General features: G+C 43.0%; 2 protein-coding genes across 6 annotated transcripts in view; one reads left to right on the forward strand and one right to left on the reverse strand.

The window, feature by feature from the left end:
- Nucleotides 1-19,299, reverse strand: part of PSMD12 (proteasome 26S subunit, non-ATPase 12) — a 30,501-nt gene extending 11,202 nt beyond the window's left edge. Inside the window, exons 1-5 of the mRNA XM_019466468.2 lie at nt 19,192-19,299; nt 9,659-9,718; nt 9,443-9,571; nt 4,496-4,603; nt 576-680 (exon numbers count right to left, since the gene is read on the reverse strand). Of these exons, the coding sequence (XP_019322013.1) occupies nt 576-680; nt 4,496-4,603; nt 9,443-9,571; nt 9,659-9,718; nt 19,192-19,299 (510 nt within the window). The remainder of the gene's footprint in view (nt 1-575; nt 681-4,495; nt 4,604-9,442; nt 9,572-9,658; nt 9,719-19,191) is intronic.
- Nucleotides 19,300-19,322: 23 nt separating this feature from the next.
- The window catches only part of PITPNC1 (phosphatidylinositol transfer protein cytoplasmic 1), a 267,954-nt gene continuing 260,188 nt past the window's right edge, over nt 19,323-27,088 (forward strand). For 2 of the 5 annotated variants that reach the window (XM_053892263.1, XM_053892267.1), the window contains exon 1: nt 19,323-19,559. In XM_053892263.1, the coding sequence (XP_053748238.1) occupies nt 19,323-19,559 (237 nt within the window). Of the gene's footprint in view, nt 19,560-19,619; nt 19,780-21,422; nt 21,549-22,510; nt 22,576-27,088 lie in introns of those variants that run through there. The other 3 variants (XM_053892269.1, XM_053892268.1, XM_053892271.1) reach the window with 3 other exon arrangements.

A 27,088-nucleotide genomic window follows, 5' to 3' on the forward strand; every position in this document is an offset into this window, starting at 1 on the left:
ACAATTTAACTTACTGGGGAAACCTTGATGGGCCAAAATTATAAGCAAAATTTTGAGTGCAGTTCAGGTACATTTTTTTATTAGGGAGTCTATGGCTTTTCTCAGATTTCTTAGCTCTTTGCTATCTCATTTTAAGATCTCTCCTAAAAATCTGTCCTGAAACACAGCAAATTATGATGCAATTTGTCTTTGTTAAACCAATTTAGTCTGGAAATTGACCAACAATCAAGTATTCATTTAAAACGAAGCTGATGATTAACAGCAAATCCCTAACGCATCAGTAAACAGTACATGAATTACTGATTTAAGTTCTAAAGAGGATGAAAATGTTAAAATAATAGCATACATCAAGACTGCTTCATTGCTTCTAACTTTTCTTCACAACTTTTTTTAGCAGTTTAGTTGGGACCATAATGACATAATTTTCAGGTACTTGAATAACCTCACCCTCCACTGCCCTCACCCTCAACCTTGGTAGTTTTGAAGAAGTGACCAGGTGCCAAAATAAGCTCTATCTACAAGAAATACTGCCGACTAAATATCAGGATTTTCACATTCTAAATACAACTCCTTACCTGTAACTCTTGTAAGATGGAGGCTGCCTCTTTCACGTCACCATTTTGTTCTTTTATGGTTGCTAATGTTTTAGTCAGTCGAGCACGCTCAATTTCAACATAAATCTACAAATACGAGAAATCTGTATTATGAAAATTCTCAGACACGTATTAAAAGTTTTTTAAATGTTTATTTTTGAGAGTGAGCAAGCACACGAGCAGGGGAGGGGTGGAGAGAGAGACTGAAACGGCGAATCCCAAGTGGGCTCCGTGCTGTCAGTGCAGAGCCTAACGCGGGACTGGAACTCGTGAACCATGAGCCAAAATCAAGAGTTGGACACTTAACCAACTGAGCCACCCAGGTGCCCCTAGTTTTGAGAGAGAACAAGTGAGTGGGGCAGAGGGGCAGAGGGAAAGAGAGAAAGAAGTTCAAGCAGGCTCCAAGCGCAGGGCAAAGCTAGATGCAGGGCTTGATCCATGACCCTGGGATCTTCACCTGAGTGGGTGAAAACCAAGAGTGGATGCTCAAGGGGCACCCGCGTGGCTCGGTCAGTTGGGCATCCAACTTTGGCTCAGGTCATGATCTCGCAGTTCATGTGCTGACGGCTCAGGGCCTGGAGCCTGCTTTGGATTCTGTGCCTCCCTCTGTCTCTGCCCCTCTCCTGTTCACGCTCTGTCTCTCTCTCAAAAATAAACAAACACCAAAAAACATTAAAAAAAAAAAAGTGGGATGGTCAACCGACTGAGCCACTGAGGTGCCCCAAAATGTGCTAAATTTGTGTGCGTGTGTTAAATTTTTAAAGGTAGAATTGAACTATTATTCAAACCAAGCCTAATAGTATTTATCATTCAGTTATGGTGCACTTTATCCTCCATGTACAAATACAGCTGTGTGATTTTACATCTCACAATCACATAATTTTTTAAGAAAATGTTTCTACTGGGGCGCCTGGGTGGTTCAGTCGGTTAAGCGGCCGACTTCGGCTCAGGTCACGATCTCACGGTCCGTGAGTTCGAGCCCCGCATCGGGTTCTGTGCTGACTGCTCAGAGCCTGGAGCCTGTTTCAGATTCTGCGTCTCCCTCTCTCTCTGCCCCTCCCCTGTTCATGCTCTCTGTCTCAAAAATAAATAAATGTTAAAAAAAAAAAAAAAATTAAAAAAAAAAAAAGAAAAGAAAATGTTTCTACAAAACATTATCCATATTTTGTAGCTTTACTTTGAGAACCTAAATATGAAATCCTTGTGTTTAATGAGTAACAGAACCACATGCTACGTTAAATAGCACAGAAAATAGAACAGTGCCTTTAAAAGAATTATTTGAGGGGAGCCTGATTGGCTCAGTCAGTAGAGTATGCAACTCTTGACCTTGGGGTCATAAGTTCAAGCCCCATGTTGGGCACAGAGCTGACTTAAAAAATAATAATAATAAGATAAAAATATCTGATCTTAAGTATTAAAGTTATGAGCATTTTTTGCAGCTATGTAATGTTAGATGATATAATTTCCGACAAATTAAACATAAAAGATAGAACTATAGCCTAATCGGGGCACCTGGGTGGCTCAGTCGGTTGAGCGTCCAACTTCAGCTCAGGTCATGATCTCACGGTTGGTGACTTCGAGCCCTATGTCGGGCTCTGTGCGGACAGCTCAGAGTCTGGAGCCTGCCTCGGATTCTGTGTCTCCCCCTCTCTCTGCCCCTCCCCTGCTCACACTCCACCTCTCTCTGCCTCTGAAAAACGAATAAACCTAACAAAAAAAATTTTTTTTTAAAGAACTATAGCCTAATCAAGTCTAGGGAACTAATTTTCATGTTTGGGCTTGCTTGTCCCTTCAGCCTTTGCTCTGCAGTAATGCTTTTTCCCACTCCACCCCCAAAAACCTTAATCTCCAAGAATAACTACTTCCACTTTCCTAAATGTTCCATGTGTTTCTTACTTTGACATATTTGTATAGAATTTCCCCTATGTCTACACTGCCGTTCTCCCTATGCCCCTACCCCTGTGAATTTCTATTCTTTTTTTTTTTAAATAAAGTTTATTTATGTTGAGAGACACAGAGAGCGTACAAGTGGGGGAAGGACAAAGAAAGAAAAAAGGAGAGAATTCCAAGCAGGCACCACGCAGAGCCCTTATGTGGGCTTGATCCCACGAACCATGGGATCGTGACCTGGGCTGAAATCAAGAGTTGGACAGTCAACTGACTCAGTCACCCAGGTGCCCCAAATTTCTATTCGTTCTTTTTTTTAAAAAAACTTTATTTAAAAAAATAATTTTTTTTAACGTTTGTTTTTGAGAGGCAAAGAGCACTAGCAAGAGAGGGGCAGAGAGAAAGTGAGACACAGAATCTGAAGCAGGCTCCAGGCTCTGAGCTTGTCAGCACAGAGTCCGACGCGGGGCTCAAACTCACAAAGTGAGAGATCATGACCTGAGCTGAAGTCAGATGCTCACCTGACTGTGCCACCCAGGCGCCCCAAAAAAGTTATTTATTTTGAAAAAGAGAGAGAGTGCACACGAGTGTGGGAGGGGCAGACAGAGAAGGGGGGAGAGAGAGAGACTCCCAAGCAAGTTCCACACTGTCAACACAGAGCCCGACGTGGGGCTTGAACTCACGAACTGTGAAATCACGACCCGAGCTGAAATCAAGAGTTGGGCGCTTAACTGAGCCACCCAGGCGCCCCAAATTTCTATTCGTTCTTAAAAAGCCAGCTCAGCCGTCACATCCTGCCTCTGTGACATGGGAACAGCAGACCCACTGCCACTGTTGAGACACAGCGCGGTGACTATTTTTCCGATGGATCTCTTTGCGGTGGTAAAGAACAGCGTCATGTTCATTCTGGATCTAGCACAACACAGGTGCTCAATAAACATTTACTGAACTGATGGGACAGTCCAACCAAGACCCAAGAAGTTAAACATAAGCTAAAGTTTTGTCCTCAAGTCACAAATATCTGTCCAGAAAAAAATATATTTACCTCAGTCACCATTTTATATTTGCCGTTTTTAAAGAAACAAGATTAGGAGGGGGAAAAAAAAACATCAAAACAAACACAGATTCTGGTAAGACAGTGAAAGTTTTACAATTAAGTTTACACTGCAAATACTCGATTACTTTATTTGTTTTGAGAGCGAGCGAGCACAAGCAGGAAAGGGGCAGAGAGAGAGGGAGACACAGGATCCCAAGCAGGCTCTGCACTGTCAGCGCTTGACACAGGGCTTAGCTCATGAACCAGGAGATCATGACCGAACCGAAATTCAGTCGGATGCTTAACCAAGTAAGCCCCCCGGGCACCCCTGTTACTATTAATTCTTAAGTAAACTACACTCATCATGGGGCTGGAACTCAGGACTCCAAGAGTCACAAGCTCTACCAACTGAGCCAGACATGCACCCCGATACTCTTTTTGTTTTGAGAGAGCGAGTACATGTGCACGTGAGCTGGGGAGAGGGAGAGGGAGAGAGATAACCCCAAGCAGGCTCCATACTCCCCATGGAGCCTGACGAAGAGCTCCATCTCAGGAATCATGAGATCATGATCTGAGCTGAAATCAAGAGTCAGATGCTTAACTGAACCACCCAGGAGCCCCTCTATTAATTTAAATAGTAGAGTGAAACTGTAGCTATCCTAAGCATAGATTTCTCAAGCAGATCTAGGCCAGGGTGAAGAATTAACTTTATCTTTAATTATTGCCACATGTAAATATGGAGTAAGATCACTAATTCCCAGAAAAATCTGGATATATCAAGACTGCCACTATTTTAAATATATTCATTTGTAAATGGGAAGATACTACAAGGAAAAGTACAAAGATAATGGTTGAATCAAGGTGATGACCTATTTTGTCATCTTAAATATATACGGACCTAATGTCTGCATATCTAAATATCTCTGAACACAGATAGGATAGTAATTTCCACTATGAGTTATGCCAATGGAAAACTTACCTTGCCTTCTGTAACCATTCGCAGAGTATCAATTAATCGAAGCTTGATCGGAAGGTCTGTGATTTCCTCGACGTAAGTACAGCACTGTTGAACCATTTTTGCAACAGCCTAAAATAATAAAAACCATTCATAAGCAAGATTCATTTCTCACAGTTAAAAAAGAAGTATTATGCCCATAACGAAACATAAGGGGTGCCTGGCTGGCTCTGTTCGTAGAGCATGCAACTCTTAATCTGATCTCTGGGTTGTGGATTCGAGTCAGGTGAAGAGGTTACTTAGAAGTAAGGGGCGCCTGGCTGGCTCAGTCAGTGGAGCGTGCAACTCTTGATCTTGGGATTATAGGTTGGAGCCTGATGTTGGGTGTAGAAATTACTTAAAAAAATAAAATCTTGGGGGCACTTGGGTGGCTCAGTTGGTTGTGTCCAACTTCAGCGCAGGTCATGATCTCATGGTTCATGAGTTGGAGCCCCATATTGGGCTCTGCCCTGACAGTGTAGAGGCTTCTTGGGATTTTCTCTCTCTCCCTCCACTTCTCCCTCACTTGCTCGCTCTCCCAAAATAAATAATAAACCTTAAGGGGGGAAAAAAAAAAAAGAATAGGTATACTTTCCATTCTGCCATTCTGTTAAATAAATAAATACACAAATAAATAAATAAAATCTTAAAAAAATAAAAGGGAGGGGGTGCCTGGTGCCTGGCTAGCTCAGTTGGTAGAACATGCAACTTTTTTTTTTTATGTTTTTTTTTTGAGAGAGACAGAGTGAGCAGGGAGGGGCAGAGAGAGAGAGAGAGGGAGACACAGAATCTGAAGCAGGCTCCAGGCTCTGAGTTGTCAGCACAAGCCTGACATGGGGCTTCAACTCACAAACCGCGAGATCATGCCCTGACTTGAAGTCAGACGCTTAACAGACTGAGCCACCCAGGTGCCCCTAGAGCATGCAACTCTTAATCTCCAGAGCCGTGAGTTCTACCCCCATGTTTGGCATAGAGCTTGCTTAAAAAAAAAAATCAAAATGTCTCTGACAGCTAAGATGTACTGAACACCCAGGAATAACGTAAAAAGGTTAGGAAAACCTCAGGTGCAAAGACTTTACCCCCCCCCCCCCAATACAAAGAGCGAACGTACATGATTACATAAAAGGGGTATTTGACGATGTCTATTAGAAGGCTTCCTAGCTAGCTTTTTTGGAGCCAAACAAAAAAAGCATGGAAGAAGTTGTAACAGACGAAAGGGGGAAAAAGGACAAGAGAAAAGCAGGGTCACCAGTGGCTATGAACAGCAATGAAGCCATAGCCAGCAGATACTGTGAGTTAAGAAAGAGTCCGTAGCAGAGGCAGAGGGTTTAGCAGCCGCCCGCCCGCCCCCGGGCCTCAGGAGGGAGGAGAAGCCACAATCACCCATACTCCCCTCAATGAAACGGGACATTGAAAGTCACAGCATCCCCTGCCCAGGTTTCTCAGATAATGTAAGTGGGTTGGATACATTTCCTCTAGCTCTAACATTCTAGGTCAGGGGTCAGCAAAACTTCTCTGTACGTTTTAGTAAACATTTACACAGTAAATATTTTAAACTTTGTGGGCCATAGGGTTTCTGCCTCAACTATTCACCTGCCTTTGTAACCTCAGAAGCTGCCAGACAATATATAACAAACGGGTGTGGCTGTGTTCCAAAAACTCTATTTACAAAGCTGGCAGGTGGGATTTGGACCGTGGCCTGTAGTTTGCAACCTCTAGTATAGACTCTGAACAGCATTATCAGTTATGATAATCATTGAGAATAATAATTAGGACTCTTTGTCATAAAGAAGATGTTAAACTATATTAAATAGATTTTGTTTAAGACAGCAGAAAAGTAAACAGAATATCTTGCTGTCAACTGTACCTCAATCATGCTGGGAAAAAAAAAATCCCATTGTATATCTTGCAAAGATTTCCTTAAAAAACAATATTCATGTAGTTCAGGTCAAACTTCTAATTAACTGAAAAAATGGCCATTCAGAGACACACAGGAGTTCCAGAAAATAAAGGTTTTATTGTAAAATACAACTCTTTCAGCAAGGGTCTGGGACACTTTGTATCTCAAAACATGATCCTTCTGGGGCGCCTGGGTGGCTCAGTCGGTTAAGCGTCCGACTTCGGCTCAGGTCGTGATCTCGCGGTCCGGGAGTTCCAGCCCCGCGTCGGGCTCTGTGCTGACAGCTCAGAGCCTGGAGCCCGTTTCAGATTCTGTGTCTCCCTCTCTCTGACCCTCCCCCGTTCATGCTCTGTCTCTCTCTGTCTCAAAAATAAACGTTAAAAAAAAAAATTAAAAAAAACCCCAAAAAACATGATCCTTCCAACACTAATTATAATAATGATTTCTACAAGGGCATACAAATTAGTAATTCTAAAAGCTGTGCAAAAACTACATTAACAGAAATCAGATGGGGTAAAAGAAAAACAAACAAAACAATTATATCAATATTCTAATGATAAATGAACATCCTGCTGCTCTCTGAGAAAAACACAAGTCATTAGGGAAGTCATGGTAGGAGTGAGGCTTACCCCCTGGGCTCAAGTGACAGACAGTGAATTAGAAACCATTAATTTTAAGCAATCCAGAAAAGGTTATTTTAAGAAAATCATTACTTTCTAAGTCTGGTAAAGCAGAAAGAAAAGCTTTAGGTAAAAAGTAATTATGGGAAAAGGAAAGAGACATTCTGAGTCCCTAAGCACCTTCCAGAGCTAAGACATAACATGTCAAGGTGAAAAGGGCAGTGCCACTGCAGTCGGGGTCATCCGTCAGCCAGCTGGGAGATGGGCTCACACTCCTCTTTGTCCGGGAAGCTCCCCCCCCCCCCCCAGCCCCCGACAAATGTAATCAAAACCCTCTCTTCCTCCGATCAGGTCTCCTAGCACCGCTGACATTGTGTGTCACTTACTGCATACTGCTGGGAGTGTGTGTGTAACTTAAAAAAAGTAAAATAAAAAATAAGTCACCTTTAGGGCACTTGTTAAAGAGGTACTACACTACTATCAGGGATCATATTCTGCATTGAACCAAAGGTGACCTGGCACATCTCTTCACATTCCAAGAATCTTACGTAGAAATGTCAGTTTCTCAATCAGAAAAGGGACAGAGTTAACAGTCCCTCTACTAGTTCTGAAATGCTAGGACTCTATTAAACCTTTGGTTTAGGATACGTGCTTTGTTTGAACGGCATCAGTCCTATACAAAACACATTTTTGTTTAAGCCAGGCTACCTCAAGATGTCTAGGGAAGCAGCCCTTTCCAAATCGTCCCATAGCAAGCAAATCTCAGAAAACCAGAGGAAGGCAATGACTCATCTATGCCAGTCTCTCAACCAACTCTATGATGGTCTCTGAAAGCACAGAACTGAGCAACAAAAGGCATATTGAAAGGAATTTCGCATTCACATGTACTAGATTGCCTCAAATCGATGTGAATTCTTTTTTAAAAAATATTTTGAGTAATCTCTACAGCCAACACGGGGCTCGAACTCACGAGGTCAAAAGTTGCACGTTCCACTGACTGAGCCAGCCAGGTGTCCCTCTATGTTAATTCTTGACAACAAATTATATGCATGTAAACTTATCTAAAAAAAGAACAACAAATTGTTTTTTGCAAAAAATAATTTAACCCACTCTATCACTAAGTTCACTCTAGCAGTAAACTAATAAAACAAGGGATTTGAACAAGAACACCCTATTTGTTTTTTGGTTCTACTGCTCCCCGTTTTACATCAATACCTTTATTTGAAAGCAAAAAATAAAAACCCAGAAGCTACTCAGGGAACAGTACTTGAAAGATGAGATATAAATGACAAAAGTGGACTCTTTTGTACAGAGGATCATTTAAATATCTCAAGAGAAAGGGATGCCGGCCAACTCAGTTCGTAGAACATGGGGCTCTTGATGTTGGGGTCATGGGTTCAAGCCCCATGTTGGGCATGGAGTTTACTTAAAAAACAAAACAAAACAAAACAAAAACCTCAAGCAAAAGAACAGGGAAACAGTAAAATCTAGCTTCCCCAAAACACCAAAAGAGAACATAATCTTTAAACAAAACAAGCAGTCAAAATGTCTGAAAAACTGCCTCAAAATAAGTGAAATATTAATTAAATGCTTAATGAAAGACATGATTAAAAAAATTTTTTTTAACCTTTGTTTATTTTTTTTTTTTTTAATTTTTTTTTTCAACGTTTTTTATTTATTTTTGGGACAGAGAGAGACAGAGCATGAACGGGGGAGGGGCAGAGAGAGAGGGAGACACAGAATCGGAAACAGGCTCCAGGCTCCGAGCCATCAGCCCAGAGCCTGACGCGGGGCTCAAACTCACGGGCCGCGAGATCGTGACCTGGCTGAAGTCGGACGCTTAACCGACTGCGCCACCCAGGCGCCCCAAACCTTTGTTTATTTTTGAGATACAGACAGGCAGAGTGCGAGCAAGGGAGGGGCAGAGAGAGAGGGAGACACAGGATCTGAAGCAGGCTCCAGGCTCTTGAGCTGTCAGCACAGAGCCCAATGCGGGGCTCGAACCCACAGACCACGAGATCATGACCTGAGCCAAAGCTGGAGGCTTATCTGACTGAGCCACTCAGATGCCCCAAAATACATGATTAAGTAAATGATAGATTATCAGCTTGATGGCTTATAACACAATCGCTTAAAATAATAAATATGAAGATAGGGAGCAACACGGAAACAGAACAAAGCTGCACCAACATTCTCAGCACAATTTTGTAAAAATATGCAAATATATGAAAACTAGAAGAAAAAAAAAACATAAAAGCAGCTGACATGAAAATATGGACAGAATTTTTAAAAACTGTCTAGAATGTTGTAATGCTGATTTAACAGTAATTTGAAACAGATTCACAGAAAGGTTTTCTAAATGTCCTTATTTAAATGCAAATGTATTTGTTTTATGAGCAGTCACGAACTCACTTGCTTTAATTGGCTCCGTCTTTTTGACAAAAGCATAATATTTTCATTAAGTAAATCCCATTCTTTAGCCTCATAGCACATCTTCACCACTGCAACTAGGATACGGGATGTAGACACCATATCCGAAGCCTGGAGGAATGAAAATATGCCGAGAGTCAACGGAACATTGTTAAATAAAATCAATGATAATTGAGGTTCTCACTATAATCTACTCACGGTGCGGGTCTGTTTCTCCAAAGAGAGAAGGGTTTCAATGACTTCTTGAAGTCTTCCTTCCTAAAACAAGAGATACAAACGAACAATGAAAACACTACCATCAACACAAAACCAAACAACAGTCTGAAATGAGATGTTTCTGCCACAAAAAGAAAAAAAACCCATTTCTGAGGAAAAGGTCCAGCCCCATTACTATTATTGTTTTGTTCCTTTCCATCGTAGTGCTTGCTTTTCCTGTGGACTCCTTAAGTCAGTGGTTTCCAACTTGGGGTCCACAAGCTATTTTTAACATTTCAAATCACCTAGGAGAAAACTGAATATAGAACAATAATTTAACACCTGAGAAAAACCTCAAGTCTTTGTTTTCGATTCTAATTATCAACTCAGTGTGGTAATACCAGATTATCTTGTTCTGAATAGACTCTTAATTGGCAGTCACACGTGTCTTTAAAGAAGAAAAATGGGAAAAACGAGTGATTTCTCTATGAAGTCACCATAACAAATACTTTAATACACGAAGTTCTGAGGGGCACCTGAGTGGCTCAGTCAGTTAAGCTTCTAACTCTTGATCCCGGCTCAGGTCACGATCTCACGGTTGGGCAGTTCAAACCCCGTGCTGGGCTTAGCACACTGGTAGCAGAGAGCTTGTTTGGGATTCTCTCTTCTTGCTCCTCCCCCTCTCGCTCTGTCTGCCTGTCTGTCTCTCTCAAAACAAATAAACTTAAAACACGAAGTTTTGAGGAAAAATAAAAAGGATATCTGGTGGTAAAAAGACAAGAAACCCTGGTTTAATTTTTCAATGACTTTTTTTTTTTTTTTTTTAAAGTAAGCTGTATGGCCAAAGTGGGGCTTGAACTCACGACCCTGAGATCATGAGTTGCAGGTTCTGCCGACTGAGCCTGCCAGGTGCCCCTAATTTTTCAATGCCTTTAAAAATAAATTATAACTGGGGCACCTGGGTGGCTCAGTCGGTTGAGCGGCCGACTTAGGCTCCGGTCATGATCTCACGGTCCGTGAGTTCGAGTCCCGCATCAGGTTCTGTGTTGACAGCTCGGAGCCTGGAGCCTGTTTCAGATTCTGTGTCTCTTTCTCTCTGACCCTCCCCCATTCATGCTCTGTCTCTCTCTGTCTCAAAAATAAATAAACGTTAAAAAAAATTTAAAAAAACAAATTATAACTGTGCTTAAAGGAAATAAAGACCACCTGAGAATATCCATGCATGCTATACCAAAGGTCATGCCTTTAAGCAGATACTGATCCAAATGGAATATACCCCTTTTGGTCAACTGATAATGACCTCCATCTCATATGCAAAAACAAAATATTCCCCCTGGGGCGCACATTAGGAAACAGGAGTAACAAAATTCAAATCATATAAACCTAAATGATAATACACCAGGACTAAAATAAGCCATCCTATTAGAAACCACACATTTTAATAAAAACAAAACCAGCCCACAGCAAAAAAAATTACAAGTATTTAAGATACTGGTATTAATAACAATGAATGAATCAAAAGTGATGAGGATTTTATTTTGAAATTGTTTTTCTAACTATAAATGAAAAAAAATTAAGTTTATTTGTTTATTTATTTCAAATGTTTTTAATGTTTATTTCTGAGACAGAGAGAGAGCATGAGTCAGGGAGGAGCAGAGAGAGAGGGAGACACAGAATCAGAAGCAGGCTCCAGGCTCTGAGCTGTCAGCACAGAGCCTGATGCGGGGCTCAAACTCACAGACTGCGAGCTCACGACCTGAGCTGAAGTCAGACGCTCAACCGACTGAGCCACCCAGGCGTCCCGAAGTTTATTTATTTTGAGAGAGAGAGAGAGCACGCGTGCCTGTGCAGGACAGCAGGGCAGGGACAGAGAGAGAGAAAATCCCAAGCAGGCTCCGGGCTGTCGGGGGAGGGGGAGCTCCAATTCACGTACTGTGAGATTCAGAACTGAGCCAAAATCAAGAGCTGGATGCTTAACTGATTGAGCCTTTTTTTAAGATTTTATTTTTAGGTAATCTCTACACCCAACATGGGCTCAAACTCACAACCCTGAGATCAAGAGCCATGTGCTCCACCAACTGAGCCAGCCAGGAGCCCCAGAACTTTTTTTTATTTTCATGACATTCATGGACAGTACATGAGTACTACTCTTTTACTGATCAAAGAAAGTAATTAAACAGTTTTTGAATTAAGGACACAAATAATGTTTGGATTTTTCAAAACACTTTCTATATTTTCCAAAATAACGTTTAAACTATGAATGTTCTATGGAGTACAGATTATGTACTGTATGGTCATTGTTTGAATTTTCTTTAACTCTGAAATATATGATTACTGTAATTAAATCTGAAACACGATGACTAGTGTTGTAACAATGTTTCCTACGCAAAGGAGAGCATCAGTTCTGAAAACTCTACAGATTCATGTGTACAATAAAGGCTAACTAAATGCCCATCAGAGGAAAAGAACAAAGAACAAATCCATAAATTCTCCAAAGTTAAAAGCTAATAAATCATAGAAGATCAAAGAATCTCAGAACTTAAAGACTGCCACAGATTATTTAATCCAATCAACTCATTTTAGATTTTTTTTAAACGTTCATTTATTTTTGAGAGGGAGAGAGAGACTGCGAGCAGGAAAGATGTAGAGAGAGAGAGGAAGACACAGAATCCGAAGCAGGCTCCAGGCTCTGTGCTGTCAGCACAAAGCTCGAGGCTCATGAGCCATGAAATCATGACCTTAGCCAAAGTCGGATGTTTAACTGACTGAGCCACCCAGGCACCCGCTGTTTATGGTATTTTAATTCAGAAGTACGGTTTTTTTTTGTAAGTTTATTTATTTTGAGAGACAGTGCACAAGAGTGCAGGAGGGGGAGAGGGAGAGAGAGTCCCAAGTGGGCCCCACCCTATCAGTGCAGAGCCCAATGTGGGACTTGAACCCACAAACTGTGAGATCATGACTTGAGCCAAAATCAAGAGTCAGCCACTTAGCTGACTGAGCCATCCAGGTGCCCCAGAAGTATAGGTTTTAAAGAAATGCATTCTAGGGGCACCTGGGTGGTTCAGTCAGTTAAGTGGCCAACTTAGGCTCAGGTCATGATGTCACAGTTCATGAGTTTGAGCCCCACGTCGTGCTCTTTCCTGACAGCTTGGAGTCTGCTAAGGATTCTGTGTCTCCTTCTCTCTCTACCCCTCCCCACTTAAACTCACTCTCTCTCTCTCAAAAAACCAACCAACCAAACAAACAGGGGCACCTGGGTGGCTCAGTTGGTTGAGCGTCCGACTTCGGCTCAGGTCATGATCTCATGGTTCAGTGAGTTCGAGCCCCTTGTTAGGCTCTGTGCTGACAGTTCAGAGCCTGGAGCCTGCTTCGGATTCTGTGTCCCCCTCTCTCTCCGTCCCACCCCTGCTTGTGCTGTCTCTCTCAAAAATGAATAAACATAAAGAAAATTAAAACAAAACAAAAAACATTAAAAAAAAAAAAGTAGAAAAAACAAACCAGTAAAAGAACTGTATTCTTCATGTGAAGAAATCACATATTGCTTTAGAGCCATCATCTGCGGGTATCAACAAAACATCAGAGGTCACCTTCTCAGGAAGGCATTCTTAAATAACTCCCCGGAAGTCAGTAGTCATTCAGCACTTCCTTAACTAACAAGCCCACTGACTTTCTGCTTTGTAATGACCCCAAACTCTTTTCTCTTTTAATGTTCATGGTCTTTCTAATCTCACTAGAATGTAAATTCTGCAAGAGGAGGGACTGTGTCTATACTGTTCACCAACGCAGCTCAGTACCCGGCCAAGCACATGATGTTGCTTCCGTAGCTACTACGGTACATCCCTTTATACCTTGTACTACAGTCATTAACGTGCATGTCTTGCCTCCTAAGTGGTCCATAACTTCCTTCAGGGGTGGACCTTGTTCGATCGTTTCCCTCACACCAACTTGTACATAGTATGCACTGAATGGCTGGACCACAACTAGCAGATGATCTTAATGGCTTACAATTCCTGACTCACCTCGAGATTATGACCTAAGCCGAAGTCAGACACTCAACCAACTGAGCCACCCAGGTACCCAAAATTCCTGATTCTTACTGTCAAGGTAAGTAGGATGTGGTAAGTTATATGGCTGGCAATTCAGTTCTATCTGGGGGATGCTACCATCAACTTCATTAAATACAACTCCCAATTCTCTAATTATTCCACTTTTTTCTCCAAATCTTCCACGGTCAATGCTATGGCTAACCACCTTCCTCCTTTCCTAACTATTCACAGTTCTTGAAATTCCACCCCACCTTGCTGCCTTTCAACTCAGAGGAAGGAGACGGTCAAAGCTACCAAAACCAACTCGTTAGAACATGTGACTTTTGTGACTCACTTTTCTCATTAAAATCTTTGTAAATGAGGTAACTTACTAAGGAGTTTGTTCAACATACATATCAATGTATGTTATGTATCTGTAAGTTCTCTATGTTTCTACCTTTTACCTCCTAAATGGATCCAACCTTTCGATGACTTGTTAAACAACCTACACAAGAAAAAAGGCCAGTAAAAAGTTAACCACAAGTAGTTGAAATTTAAAGCTAATCCAGTATTTTTACATGACCTATTTCTTTAAAAAGTTTTTTTTTTTTTTTTTTACTGTCATTTTTGAGATAGAGAGACAGAGAGAGAGAGACAGACAGACAGAGCATGAGCAGGCAGAGAGAGAGGGAGACAGGCTCCAGGCTCTGAAGCAGGCTCCAGGCTCTGAAGCAGGCTCCAGGCTCTAGCTGTCAGCACAGAACCCGACATGGGGCTCAAACTCACCAACTGTGAGATCGTGACCTGGCCGAGGTCAGATGCTCAACCAAATGTGCCACCCAGAAGCCCCTAACGTTAGCTATTTCTTAAGAGGGTCTTTTTGTCCGAGCTGCTGGCAATCAATAAACTGTTTTACATTTCACCTCCTCCTGGAGAAGAGGCTGCAGGTAACCAAATGAAATGAAAAGACATGAAGAAGGAGAACCAAAGGATACGTTCAATTTAAGAATATAATCCCCAAACAACCACGTACCAAATATAGTGTAATCGAAAAGGGGGGTGGTGATCCTCTGTGTAGTAAGAACTGCTAAATACCACGTACAGTTCAGAAAAGGCCCTCTTCAGATTAATTTTTAACTCCTTAGCTAACAGGACGGTGAAGCCCTAACCATTATCAAGAACTAGTATCACTTTCATTATTTCATCAATCAAATACCAATCACAGAGGCAGCAGAGGAGAACGTAACGGTTAAAAACACAGGCTCTGCAGCCAGACTGCTTGGGTCTAAATCCCAGGTCCACCACCGTGCTACCTAGGGCAAGACCCTCATGCTCTCTGACCCTTAATTTTCTCTTAAATGAAATGAGTATAATAAAAATAATTCCTGCCCCACAGGGTTGCTGTAAGCATTAAAGCAATACTTATGAAGACATGCCTGGAATATACTAGGTACATTATCATCATCCTAACAGCTAACATTATAAAGTACACAGCAATAGATATTAGTGACTGGTGTTCTATGTTGAGTGTTAGGACACAGAAACAGAGTCATAGTAAGTCACAACTGTAGGAGATTCAAATGGCCTGGATTTGTCAATTTTACCACCCAGGTCTAGACTTCAAGATGCCTTCTGAAGGTTTCTGCTCTCTGTGCTTTTCTCACTGGGTATATTCTTATTAAGTTTCTATACACACAATTTTTACCTGCAAATGTTGTTCACATTAAGAATAAAAATTGTCGGGGCGCCTGGGTGGCGCAGTCGGTTAAGCGTCCGACTTCAGCCAGGTCACGATCTCGCGGTCCGTGAGTTCGAGCCCCGCGTCAGGCTCTGGGCTGATGGCTTGGAGCCTGTTTCCGATTCTGTGTCTCCCTCTCTCTCTGCCCCTCCCCCGTTCATGCTCTGTCTCTCTCTGTCCCAAAAATAAATAAAAAACGTTGAAAAAAAAAATTAAAAAAAAAAAATGTCTTGGGGCACCTAGGTGGCTCAGTCAGTTGAGCATCTGACTCTTGGTTTTGGCTCAGGTCATAATCTCGAGGTTTGTGGAATCAAGTCCCAATCGGCTCTGCACTGATAATGGGGAGCTTGCTTGGGATTCTCTCTCTTTCTCTCTCTCTCTCTCGCCTCTACCCCACTCATTAGTGCAAGAACTCGTACTCTCACTCTCTTAAAATAAACATCATAAAAAATAAATTAAAAATGCTGTAAGGAAAATCAGCACGGAAGCAAGTCTCTTAAAGATATCGTGAGATGTAGCAAAAACGAACACTACCTGTTGCCAGGAGACCTGAGCTTGATCTGGCTTTGCTGTAGACCTTGGATAAACCACTTAAACTGCCTGAACCTTAGTTTTTTCACAAGTAAAGTAAAAACAACAAAACTTTCTTCAGTTTTATTGATGGGCTTAAAGTAAAAAAGCAAAAGAATGTATGCTAAAGTGTCCCATACGTTCCAGTGTAAAAATACAATGCTTTAAATAGGTATTTTCTTACATTTGGCAGAATGGTTAGAAAATATAAAATGACAAACAGAAGGCAAAACAAAACTTAAAAAAATTAACTAGACTGTAAGACAATCGTCTAATCCAAAAGTTGAAAACTGTGGGTTTGCATTAAAAAACAAAACCACAGGGGCGCCTGGGTGGCTCAGTCGGTTAAGCGTCTGACTTCAGCTCAGGTCACCATCTCACGGTCCAGGAGTTCGAGCCCCGCGTCGGGCTCTGGGCTGATGGCTCAGAGCCTGGAGCCTGCTTCCGATTCTGTGTCTCCCTCTCTCTCTGCCCCTCCCCTGTTCATGCTCTGTCTCTCTCTGTCTCAAAAATAAATAAAATTTAAAATTAATTTAAATGGATGCCCTCCCATCCCCAGCCCTCTACCTTCCTCCCTCACAAAAAGAATCCACACCTGTACCCTGTTTTGTTCCACTGGCACACTGGCTTAAAAAAAATAAATAAAAAAAATCCAGGAGCACCTGGGTGGCTTAGTGGGTTGAGCCTCTGACTCTCCGGCTCAGGTCATGATCTAATGGTTTGTGGGACTGAACCCCTTGGCAGAGCTTGCTTGGGATGCTCTCGCTCTCTCTCTCTCTGTCCTTCTCCAGCTTGTGTGCACGTGCCTTCTCTCTCTCAAAAACAAACAAACTTAAAAAAAAAAAATTCAAACGGCTTTTATTTTACATAGTTTAACAGGCCCCAACATTCCCTGTTTTAAACATTTCTGCTACCCACTTGACACCTAAAAAGGCATTTGAGTTTGCAAGTCTTTCCAACTGTCTTGAACACATAACCATAACATCCTACATAAACGCCATACACGTGATTACTACAACTGTAGCAGTGAAATATTTTTTTTTTCTTACTGGCCTATAAGCTCTCTGAGGGCAAGAGCTTTGTCTAATAACCTTTCTACTCCCCACAACGTCTAGCACGGACTACTGACAGTAGGCTATCAGAAATTGGTAAAGGGAAGATTTTTTTTCTCCCAGGCCTCAGCTCTAGGCATAGCTGTACTTCTTTTCAGCAGACGGTTTCTTCCTTATGGAAACCAGCCATCTATTAATTCCAAAGTGCTCGTTCAGGGGCTGACTCTGGACCGTAGGTATGTTTTGTCTCATCTATGTGGTATTGGTTCAAATGGTGTTTTAACACAGATCTGTGTCCGGATTCTAAATATTGAGGCAATTCGTATAAAACAAATCCATACCCCCTGGTTTCTCCCTCAAATTAGAAGAGTTGAGGTCTGGCTGTCGTGCCCAATTGGGAAAGATTAACTGGAGGTGAGGAGTTACTTCCCCCCCCTTCCCTGGATAAGTGGTCAGAAGTTGGCTCAGGATTTCATCACACTTGGCTCACTAGGCAGGACAGCATGGAGACAGCAGAAGCTCCAGGATCAGTCTGCTCGCTCTGCATCCTGGCTCCATCACTCTACTAACTGTATGACCTTGGGGCACGTGACTCAACTTCTCTTAGACTCTTTCCTTGCCTGTAAAACAACAACACCTATCACATGGGGCTAAGGTGAGGCCCGAACGTGCTAATGCATGTAAGCACGCAGAAGGTTGCCTGGCAGTGTAGAAAATACTCGACAAATGCCAGCTATCGTTATCTGCCTGGCACCGTCGGGGTTTTCCAACCCTCATGTAAGTGAGGATGTTTCTTTACACAAGCTGCTGGAAAGTTCAGAGATGAATTTATGGCTCCCCTCCATCAAGTGTACTGAAGCTAAGAAATTCAGGTGTATCAACTTCATCAGCCTTCCCTATCCCTGTCTTTTTAAAGCCCCACTAAATCCTTTATCAGAAAAAAAGGGAAGCAGTGGAAAGGTTGTTTTTTTTTTAAGAAATATTACTGTGAAATATTACTTGACACTCCTCCTGTCCCTGAATTAGTTACACTTAAATGTACTTCTGTGGTAAGCACCTTAAGGGACAAAAACAACCCTATTAGTACATGCATCCCAGGTGAATAGCAATAAATATTTGTGGCTAGATTGATCAAGGAATTTAATGAGGCCTGAGTGTAATCCTGAGCAACAAGCCCATGATGGGAATTGATTCCACAACCATTCAAACCCCAGTCAGACAAATCTAGTTTTGAACCCCTGGTTCTGTTCCTACCTGGGTTCCACAAATACCTCCAGGAGGCTTGGTTTCTTTATATGTAAAATGGTACATAAAGTTGCCTGACACGTATCAGGAGATGTGAAAAATGTTCGGATCAAGTTCAATTTCTGTTCCAGAGGAGATAAGCCGTTGGACTAAACCACGGTTCATGACCTCCCCTAATTAGGTTATTCTGCACTGCTGTGCCTGTTAGTCTTTGCGGCTGCAGTTCCCGCTCCGGGGACGACTCCTCCCCATCCCAATTTTCTTCTTCAAGGCCCAAAACAAACGTCAACTTCTCCGTAAAACCTTCCCTTATCCCACCAGTAAAAAACACAACAGCTTCCTTCTCTGCGTTCCAATAAGCACTTTTATACTTGAGTAACACGCACCACCACGCCTGACTCGTCTAATTCGTTATATATACGAACTCCTTAAGGGCAGGGGTCCTGCGCTCATCACCTTCGTCCTGTTTCACTTTCCTACTGCTTCTCCTGGCTATAGGCCAGGAGCATCCCATGATCCATAAACAACTTAACGACATACGTTCATTCAGCAAGAGTAAGAGAACTCAACTCTCTGATCTAGCCTGAACGCTAAAGCGGCCGTAACCCCTGGGGAACTGTTAAAGTAAACGTTAAACAGTACCGAGAAAAGGCAAACAGTACTATGAGGCCCCAAGTCCTCCGGGAAGTGGCCATCAGTCCAGGGGAAGAGTTTGGGAAGCTGTATGCACCAGCGTACTCCCGCTGCGGGGCACACCTGGGACCTCCTGCTCACGCAGGCCCAACTCGGGCTGGGCAGGCAGTGGGGGACGCACCCTTCAGCCCGCAGGCCCCCTGAGGCCTAAGCAAGCTCCGCGCCGTGACTCAGCCCTTGGCGCCCGCGAACAGCCAGCCGGCCTCCCCTCACCTTGGCCAGCTTCTCGCACTCTGGCAGTCGCTGATCCACCGTGGCGCTGTAGTCCACCTCCATCTTGACGATGCGCCCATCAGCCCGCTCTGAGCCGCCGTCCGCCATGGTCCCGGCCTGAACGTCCCTTGATGTCCCCCTGCTTCGGCCACCACTCGTCACCCACACCGGAAGCCGCCTGCGCACCCACTCAGGCAGTGCGTCGGGAGCCCGCGCGAAGGACCCCCACGAGGCCCCCTGCGCTGGCCGCCAGTCAGGCACTGCCTCAGACAGCCCTGGGGGCGGGGCGGAGGGCGGGGCTCGCCCTCGAGCCTGCAGCTCACGTCCGGTTTTGCCTTGATAACCGACTTTCATCCACGGCTTCTGCGGTGAGAAAAGCTAGTGTAATAGAGTAGGCCATCCCGTATACTCTTACGTCTCCCTGCTTGGCAAATATTATTTCTCAGAGCCGTGGGCAAGTCGCTTAGCTTTTCTTGGATCTCCGTTTTCTCATCTCTGCATGAGCAGGCTGAAATCCTAAAGAAAAAAGTTTCATCTGGTTGAGAATCTTGGTTTAATCTGTGGGATCTCTCAAAGCTCAAAGAGAAGGTATGACAGCGGCTCAGTAATGTAACAAGTACTTTTTGTTTGTTTTCATTTTTACTATAATCCACTACGTGGGTAAGAAGAATCTTTAGAAAGATTTTGTTGACTTTTCTTTGTAGGACTCTCAAATGAGTTCTTTGTAGGACTTTTCTTTGTAGGACTCTCAAATGAGATTTTATGCATGCAGGATTATTTCCATTTTTAAGAACCGTGCAAGTTTTCATTAGCATCTGCATCGTCTGGGTCCCTATTTAACAGCTTAGGATGCTTGAAAGTGAAAATGAGGTTGTGTGTGGTGTGGTCAAAGTATAAACAGTAGCTTCCAAAGCAAATGGGAAATCTTGGAATGGTCTACCTGTTAGCGAATTAAATCAGCACCAACATCCCTTTTTATATACTGAATAGACCTCCTTTGGTTGTTTTTGTTTGTTTTTACTGTTCTGTAATGAAAATCATGGGTACTATAACCCACCTGCACACATAATTAAACACGACAACAACAAAACACCCTAGCTGTAAGGTAAAGGAGAAGCATCGCAAAATAGCAAAATAATAATACTTCAGAATATAAAGGCTAGGGGCGCCTGGCGGGCTCAGTTGGAGGAGCAGGCAACTCCTGATCCCTGGGTCCTGAGTTCCAGCCCAGCCTCAGGTGTAGAGATTACTTACGTAAATAAATGAATAAACTTCAAAATTTAAAGGCTAAGACATGTCTACTATAGAAAATAAAAAAGAAGCAGTTGTGTGGTTGTTCACACACATAACAACTGTGAAATCAGAAGTTGCAACCTCAATAGGTTGGTCCCCCAAGCAACGTAAGGATTTACTGTGGGTGACATGATTTCTCCAAAATGGTGTACAACTTCTTGGTAAAGTTCTGACTCTGTGAAAGTACAATTTTCCATTGTTTTTTTACATAGAAGAATTCTTAGAAATTTTAGTGTATATTATAACGTCAAAAAAGAGCATATGTAAAGTGAAGTTCGAGTCTAGGCCTCAGACACATAAGTGGGTGTCTGGCAGGACATTGAAAAGTCAGGTGGAGGGGCACCTGGGTGGCTCTGTCGCTTAAGCAGCCGACTTTGGCTCAGGTCGTGATCTCACCGTTTGTCCGGGTCTGTGCTGACAGCTCAGAGCCTGGAGGCTGTTGGGAATTTGTGTCTCCCTCTCTCTCTGCCCCTCCCCCGCTCACACTCTGTCTTTCTTCTTCAAAATTTGTTAAGGAAAACAAATTTTTTTAAAAGAAAGAAAAATCCGATGGATTGTGGGACAATATTTTACCATGCAGGTTTGTCGCATCGTAGATGTCTGGCATCCCAATTACATGCTGATTTCCCCTTACCCCCCAGTGATCGTGACAACCTGAAATACCCACACAAATTTCTAAAACGCATTTCTAGGAGCCAGTATTGTTGAGAGCACTAGGCTGAGCTGTTTCTGGCTCTGTATTTAGTGTGCAGTTGGTTTGGTGAAGAGTAGACAAAGCATTTGGAGGTCTACCGTTTTGTGTCAAGAATGTGAAAAGACAAAAAGTAACAAAGTTGTGGTGGAGTAAATCTGGAGTAAATCCTGGTTTCCAGGACTCAAAAAGTAAGAGCGAGAGAGGTTGGAGAAAACTCCACCAAACCGAAGCCCTTCCTTGCTAGGCCTGGAGGAAATGAACAATGAAAGCACTTTGAAATCTAAGGAAAAGCTTACAAAGGAAACAACAACAACAGAGTGAAATAAATAAAGAAGAAACCCGGTGAAAGACTGAGCAAGAGGGAAAATAGGTGAGAGTGCGGTTACGTAGACTCTTTATAAATCCTTTATTTGTCTGAATCGGACATCGTAAGAAAGAATTTAGTTTCAGAAGAGAAAAATTAGCAAAGAATAAGGAATCTAAAAGGTAGAGATGAAACCTCTATAGAAATGTAAAGAGGGATGGAAATTAAGATAGACACACTAGGGGTGCCTGTGTGGCTCAGCCGGTTAGGGGTCCAATTCTTAATTTTGGCTCAGGTCATGATTTCATGATGCCTGCATTCGAGCCCCTGGGATTCTCTGTCTCCCTCCCTCTGCCTCTCTCTTTCTCTCTCTCAGGACTAAACAAATAAACATTAAAAAGAGAGAGATGGACAACTAGTTGGGACACCTGGCCGGCTCAGTCGGTAGAGCATGTGACTCTCTTAGTCTTGGGGTTCTGAGTTCAAGCTCCACGTTGGAGCTAGAGGTTTAAAAAACAAAGAATCAGGGTGGTGAGTTTGACCCCCACTTGAGCAGTAGAGATTACTTAAAAATAAATAACAAAAAAAGGTGACCGTGCTAGTCCCCCAGCAAGGCTTGACTTTATCACTATTTTTTGTTTTGGGTTGGACTTTATAAACTGAACAAATTTTTCTCTTCCTCATTCTTGAAAGCCTCCTCCTCCCCTTCCCTTTCCCTTGTTTTTCTGTGGAATCCTTTGTTCCAAGAACTCAGTACAGATATTGACATGCCGCCCTCAATGTATACTTAGTAACGAGACTCAGATGGCCCCGCCAGCTCTAGTCATGAGACCACCTTGAGGAACCAGGCTGGCAGCGGGGACCAGACTGCTATCCAAATGCCCAGATCCTGTATTTTCCTATAAAAGCCCTCAGCCCTTTCCCCCAGGCGGGCTTGCAGTCTTGGAGACATTAGTCTGCTGTAACCTCCTTTGCCTGGCAAAGTAGTAAACTGTCTTCCTTCTGTATACCCCAACTCTGTCTTCCAGTTCCTGCTCTGAGCACAGACGTCAGTTTTCGACAACAGAGAGAAAAACTGATTGGAAAAGCAGGGGTAATGTATATTACGATACTCATTATTGAAAATAATGTGTCTATATATTATTATTTTTTTTTCCATATTTGGCATCTTTGGCACGTTCAGCTTACTGGCTGTGCACACATCTGACCCAAAGTTCCCGCCTTTGTGAAGTGAACCTTATAAAGGGGGCGGGAGGGTGGAGGGGAGATAGAAAATAAACATGTAAATAATGTAGTAGGGCTGATAGTGAGTGGGAGGTGGTCAAGGAAGGCCTCGCTAGTGAGCCAAGACCTGAAGTAAGTAAGGGAGTCTTTTTTGGTTTCTTTTTAACTTTTTCTATGTGATCTCTACCCCCAACAAGGGGCTGGAACTCACGACCCTGAGACCTGAAGTCGTATGCTCCACCAACTGAGCCAGCCAGGTGCCCCAGTAAAGGAGTCTTGCGGATAGTTTGCAAGGGAGAAGATTCCAGGCAGAGGCAGGAGCAAGAACCCTGAGGTTAGAGCAATCAGGTCACCCTGTCTGAAGACCAGAATACGTGAGGGCAAGAGTTACAGGAGATGAAGTTTGGGGCAATTCAGCCATTATAAAGGATTTTTTTTTTTTTTATGTTTGTTTATTTTGAGAGAGAGAGAGAGAGAGAAAGGGAGAATGAGCAGAGGAGGGGCAGAGAGAGAGGGAGACACAGAATCTAAAGCAGGCTCCGTGCTGTCAACACAGAGCCCGTTGCAGGACTTGAACTCACGAACCGCCAGATCGTGACCTGAGCCAAAGTCGGACGCAAAACCGGCTGAGCCACCCAGGTGCCCCGGGACTTGGTTTTCAACCTAAGTAAGATGGGGAGCCAACGGGGGGGTTTGGGCGAAGGAGTGGTATGAGCTGACTTACATAGTAAAAGAGTCTCTGCCATGTGGTGACTAGGTTGGGGAGAAGCTGGGAGACTGGCTCGGGGGTTATTGTGGTAGTTCGGGAGGAACACGATGGTGGCCTGGACTAGGGTGGAGGCAGTGGACGTGGTAAGCAGCAGCTAGATCCTGGATATAATCTGAAGGTGGAGCCAAGATTGCTGGCCTTGAGGGCAGAGAGGTCAACTATGTGGGCAAGATTTTTGGGCTGAGCGTCTGGAAAGACGGAGTTGCCGTTTACCAAGGAGGAAGCCGACTGGGGACAATCAAGCCAGGCAGAAAAGGACAGGAGTCCACAGTTTGGGATATGTTAAGTTTGAGGGCCCTATTGGGTATCCAGTGACAGTGACAGTGTTGAAAAGGCCAATGCATGTACAAGGGTCAAATTAGGGGGAGTCATTTGGGCTAGAGGTTTGAAGTTGGGAGTCATGTAACGTAAGCCACAAGGTCTGCGTTACAGAAATGCTCCTGAGGGACGCCTGGGTGGCTCCGTCGGTTGAGCATCCAACTCTCCGAGTTGGTGAGCCGAATTTCAGTTTATGATGCCAGGGTCGTGGGATTGAGCCCCACGTTGGGCTGTGTGCTGAGCATGAAGCCTGCTTGAGATTCTTTTCTCTCCTTCTGTCCCTCTCCATTTGCTTGCTCTCTCTCTCTCTCTCTCTGTAAAATAAAATTAGGGGCGCCACCTGGGTGGCTGAGTCAGTTAAGTGTTCAACTCGACTTTAGCTCAGGTCATGATCTCATGGTTGTGAGTTCTAGCCCCACATCTGGCTTTGCCCTGACAGCGTGGAGCCTGCTTGGTATTCTCTCTCTGCCCCTCCCCACCCTCAAAATAAATAAGTAAACATTTAAAAAAATGTTCCACAAAAAGTCGAATTACATGCTATTCCTATGGCACTACATTGCTGAGAAATACTATTTCCAGGGGCGCCTGGCTGGACCGGTCGGGAGAGCGTGTGACTTGATCATCTTGGGGTCATGAGTTTGAGCCCTATGTTGGGTGCAGAGATAACTTAAAAGTAAAATCTTAAAAAAAAAAAAAAGAAAAGAAATACTATTTCCAGATCTGTGTTGACATCATTTGATGATACTACGTCAAATATGCTTTGGCATTAAATAGCTACAATCAGTTATGGTTGCATAGGTGCCTCCCTTTAAAGGACACTTAGGATCAAGGATAGTGTCTTTCATCACTAAAATTTCTCTCCAGTGAGTATAGTTAGTTACATATAGTCTAAGAATTTATTTCAGATTATTCCAGTGTTTTGCAAATATCTGTAAAAACAGGAAATGCAATAAAAGGACAAATTTATTACTAGCTAATTTATTCATTTTTAAAACCTTAAAAAAATATTCATTTTTGAGAGAGAGAGAGACAGAGCATGAGTAGGGGAGGGGCAGAGAGAGAGGGAGACACAATCCAAAGCAGGCTTCAGGCTCTGAGCTGTCAGCACGGAGCCCCATGTGGGGCTCGAACCCATGAACCGTGAGATCATGACCTGAGCCGAAGTCTGATGCTTAACTGACTAAGCCAACCAGGCGCCCCGCTAATTTATTTTTTTAAAAAAAGACAAAACTATACCTTTGGCCACAGAACTTCCTGTTTTTTTTTTTTCTATGTGAAGCAATTTATACCACATCATCATGGATGAATTTTTATTTTATGAGCATTTAATGCACAGCTATAAGCAATTACATGTCAGTTATTCTCTGTATTTAACAGAGGCCTGATAAATGGGTCTACACATAAGAATTGCCTTGGGACTTGCTTTTTGTAGTTGTGTTAAGAATGAATTTAACATTTGCTTATTTCCTAACAAAATCAGACACACAGGTGTTTAAAACACGCACAAAGGGGAGCCAGGGTGCCTCAGTCAGTTAAACGTCCAAAGTCTTGATTTTGGCTCAGGTCATGATTTCACAGTTGGTTCATGGGTTTGAGCCTTGCGTCGGGCTCTATGCTGATCGTGCAGAGCCTGGTTGGGATTCTCTCCCTCCCTTTCTGCCCCTCCCCTGCTCGTGATCTCTCTCTCTCAAAATAAATAAACCTAAAACACACACACACACACACACACAGGCTTAGACTTTGCTGGAATTAAAACAATATTTATTAAAACAAAAATTAATTGCAAAGGATAATGCTTGATTTTTCAAAAACAGCCCTTGAACAGGGGGTATGTGAAATGGACACAGGAACCTGGGAGAGCTACCACAGCGTGTCCACAGCAGAAACGATCTGAGCAAGAAAACTCACACAGTATTGAGTTGTTACTCAGAGTATAAAATAAATATAGATAATTGAATGAATAAATAAATGGAGAAGAGACAAATCTCACAGAACGTCCCATTATATATGTAGATACCCTCTCCTCAGGACACAGGCTTAATTCTCCCTCCCTTGATTGTGGGCTGGGCCTAATGACTTACTTCCAAAGAACAGAGCATGGAAAGGGAAAAATAGTAATTTTATGGTGGAAAAAAAATGGGCAGACATGACCTTAACCAAGTGATCAAGGTTAAAGTCAAGCCCTTTTTCAAGGGCCACTTTGGTAATGTGAAGAGAAGCATGGGAATGAGAAGGTACATCTTTATGTTACTGTGGTGTAACAGTTTTGTCTTATCCTTCTCTCCTTAGCCCCAATTTTGACAAGTTGAAAGACAGTCTCTCCGAAAGCTTCTTCTTGGAGAAGCGAAACATTTAGATAAGATTAACGAATGTTACACAGATACAGCAGGTCTCCGCAGCAAGACTCGCCCCCTCCATATGCACCCCCATATTTGGCAGTGTGTGTGTGTTAGGGGGGGTGGGGGCGGATGATACTGATAACTCAGTGGGTAGAGATCAGGGATGTTGCTGAGTATCCTACAGTGACCTCCACAACAAAGAATTAACCTGGCACCAGGGGCCAAGTAGCTCGGAGGTTGAGAACCCTGAACTAATATACACACACCTCTAATAGATGTTTATTAGGTACCTACACTACCCCTTCTAGCAGAAAACAGTTTCCAGATGATTCAGAGAGGATATGGTCTGTGTCCTCTGGAAGCTTAAAACCATTTCGGGCAGTTGGAGAACAGGTGGCATTTTGTATACAAAGGCCACACTTGTATAACAAACAAGAACCAAAGATGAATAGTCCAGATAAATGTTCTGGGCAGTCTAGAAAGGTAAAGAATAGTCTGGAATGGCTCTGTGTAGGAGATGGGACTTTGAATGGGCTTTGACAAGCCCACACAACTTAGAGAGTAGAAAAGAGGAAGATGGAAGGAACTGTAATATTTTACTTCAGCAGTGCCAGGGATATTCTAGGAATAAAACATGACTTGAACGGTCACAAAGACTGTTGCTACATTCTTCTTTCAGATGTAACTTACAGGGTGGGTCCTATTTTTATTCACAGGGACTGAGAAAGGTTTCAGTGTGTGTGGGGGGTGCACATAATCAGAATCCAGGTGAAGACAATGGATTGAAAAAGCTCCTTAGATCGGTTTTGATGTGCACCTCCCCCATCTCACCTTCTGAGAACCCGTGCCTTCACAGCTTGTCACTTATCCAAGAATATATGCTGTCAGAGACTTGTATAGGCTGATAACTCTTTTCCTACTGCTCATGTCATTCCTCACTGATAACTTAACTCTTT

Source organism: Panthera pardus, unplaced genomic scaffold (assembly GCF_024362965.1).
Source record: "Panthera pardus isolate Hobbes unplaced genomic scaffold, ASM2436296v1 HiC_scaffold_3, whole genome shotgun sequence".
NCBI classification, from domain to species: domain Eukaryota; kingdom Metazoa; phylum Chordata; class Mammalia; order Carnivora; family Felidae; genus Panthera; species Panthera pardus.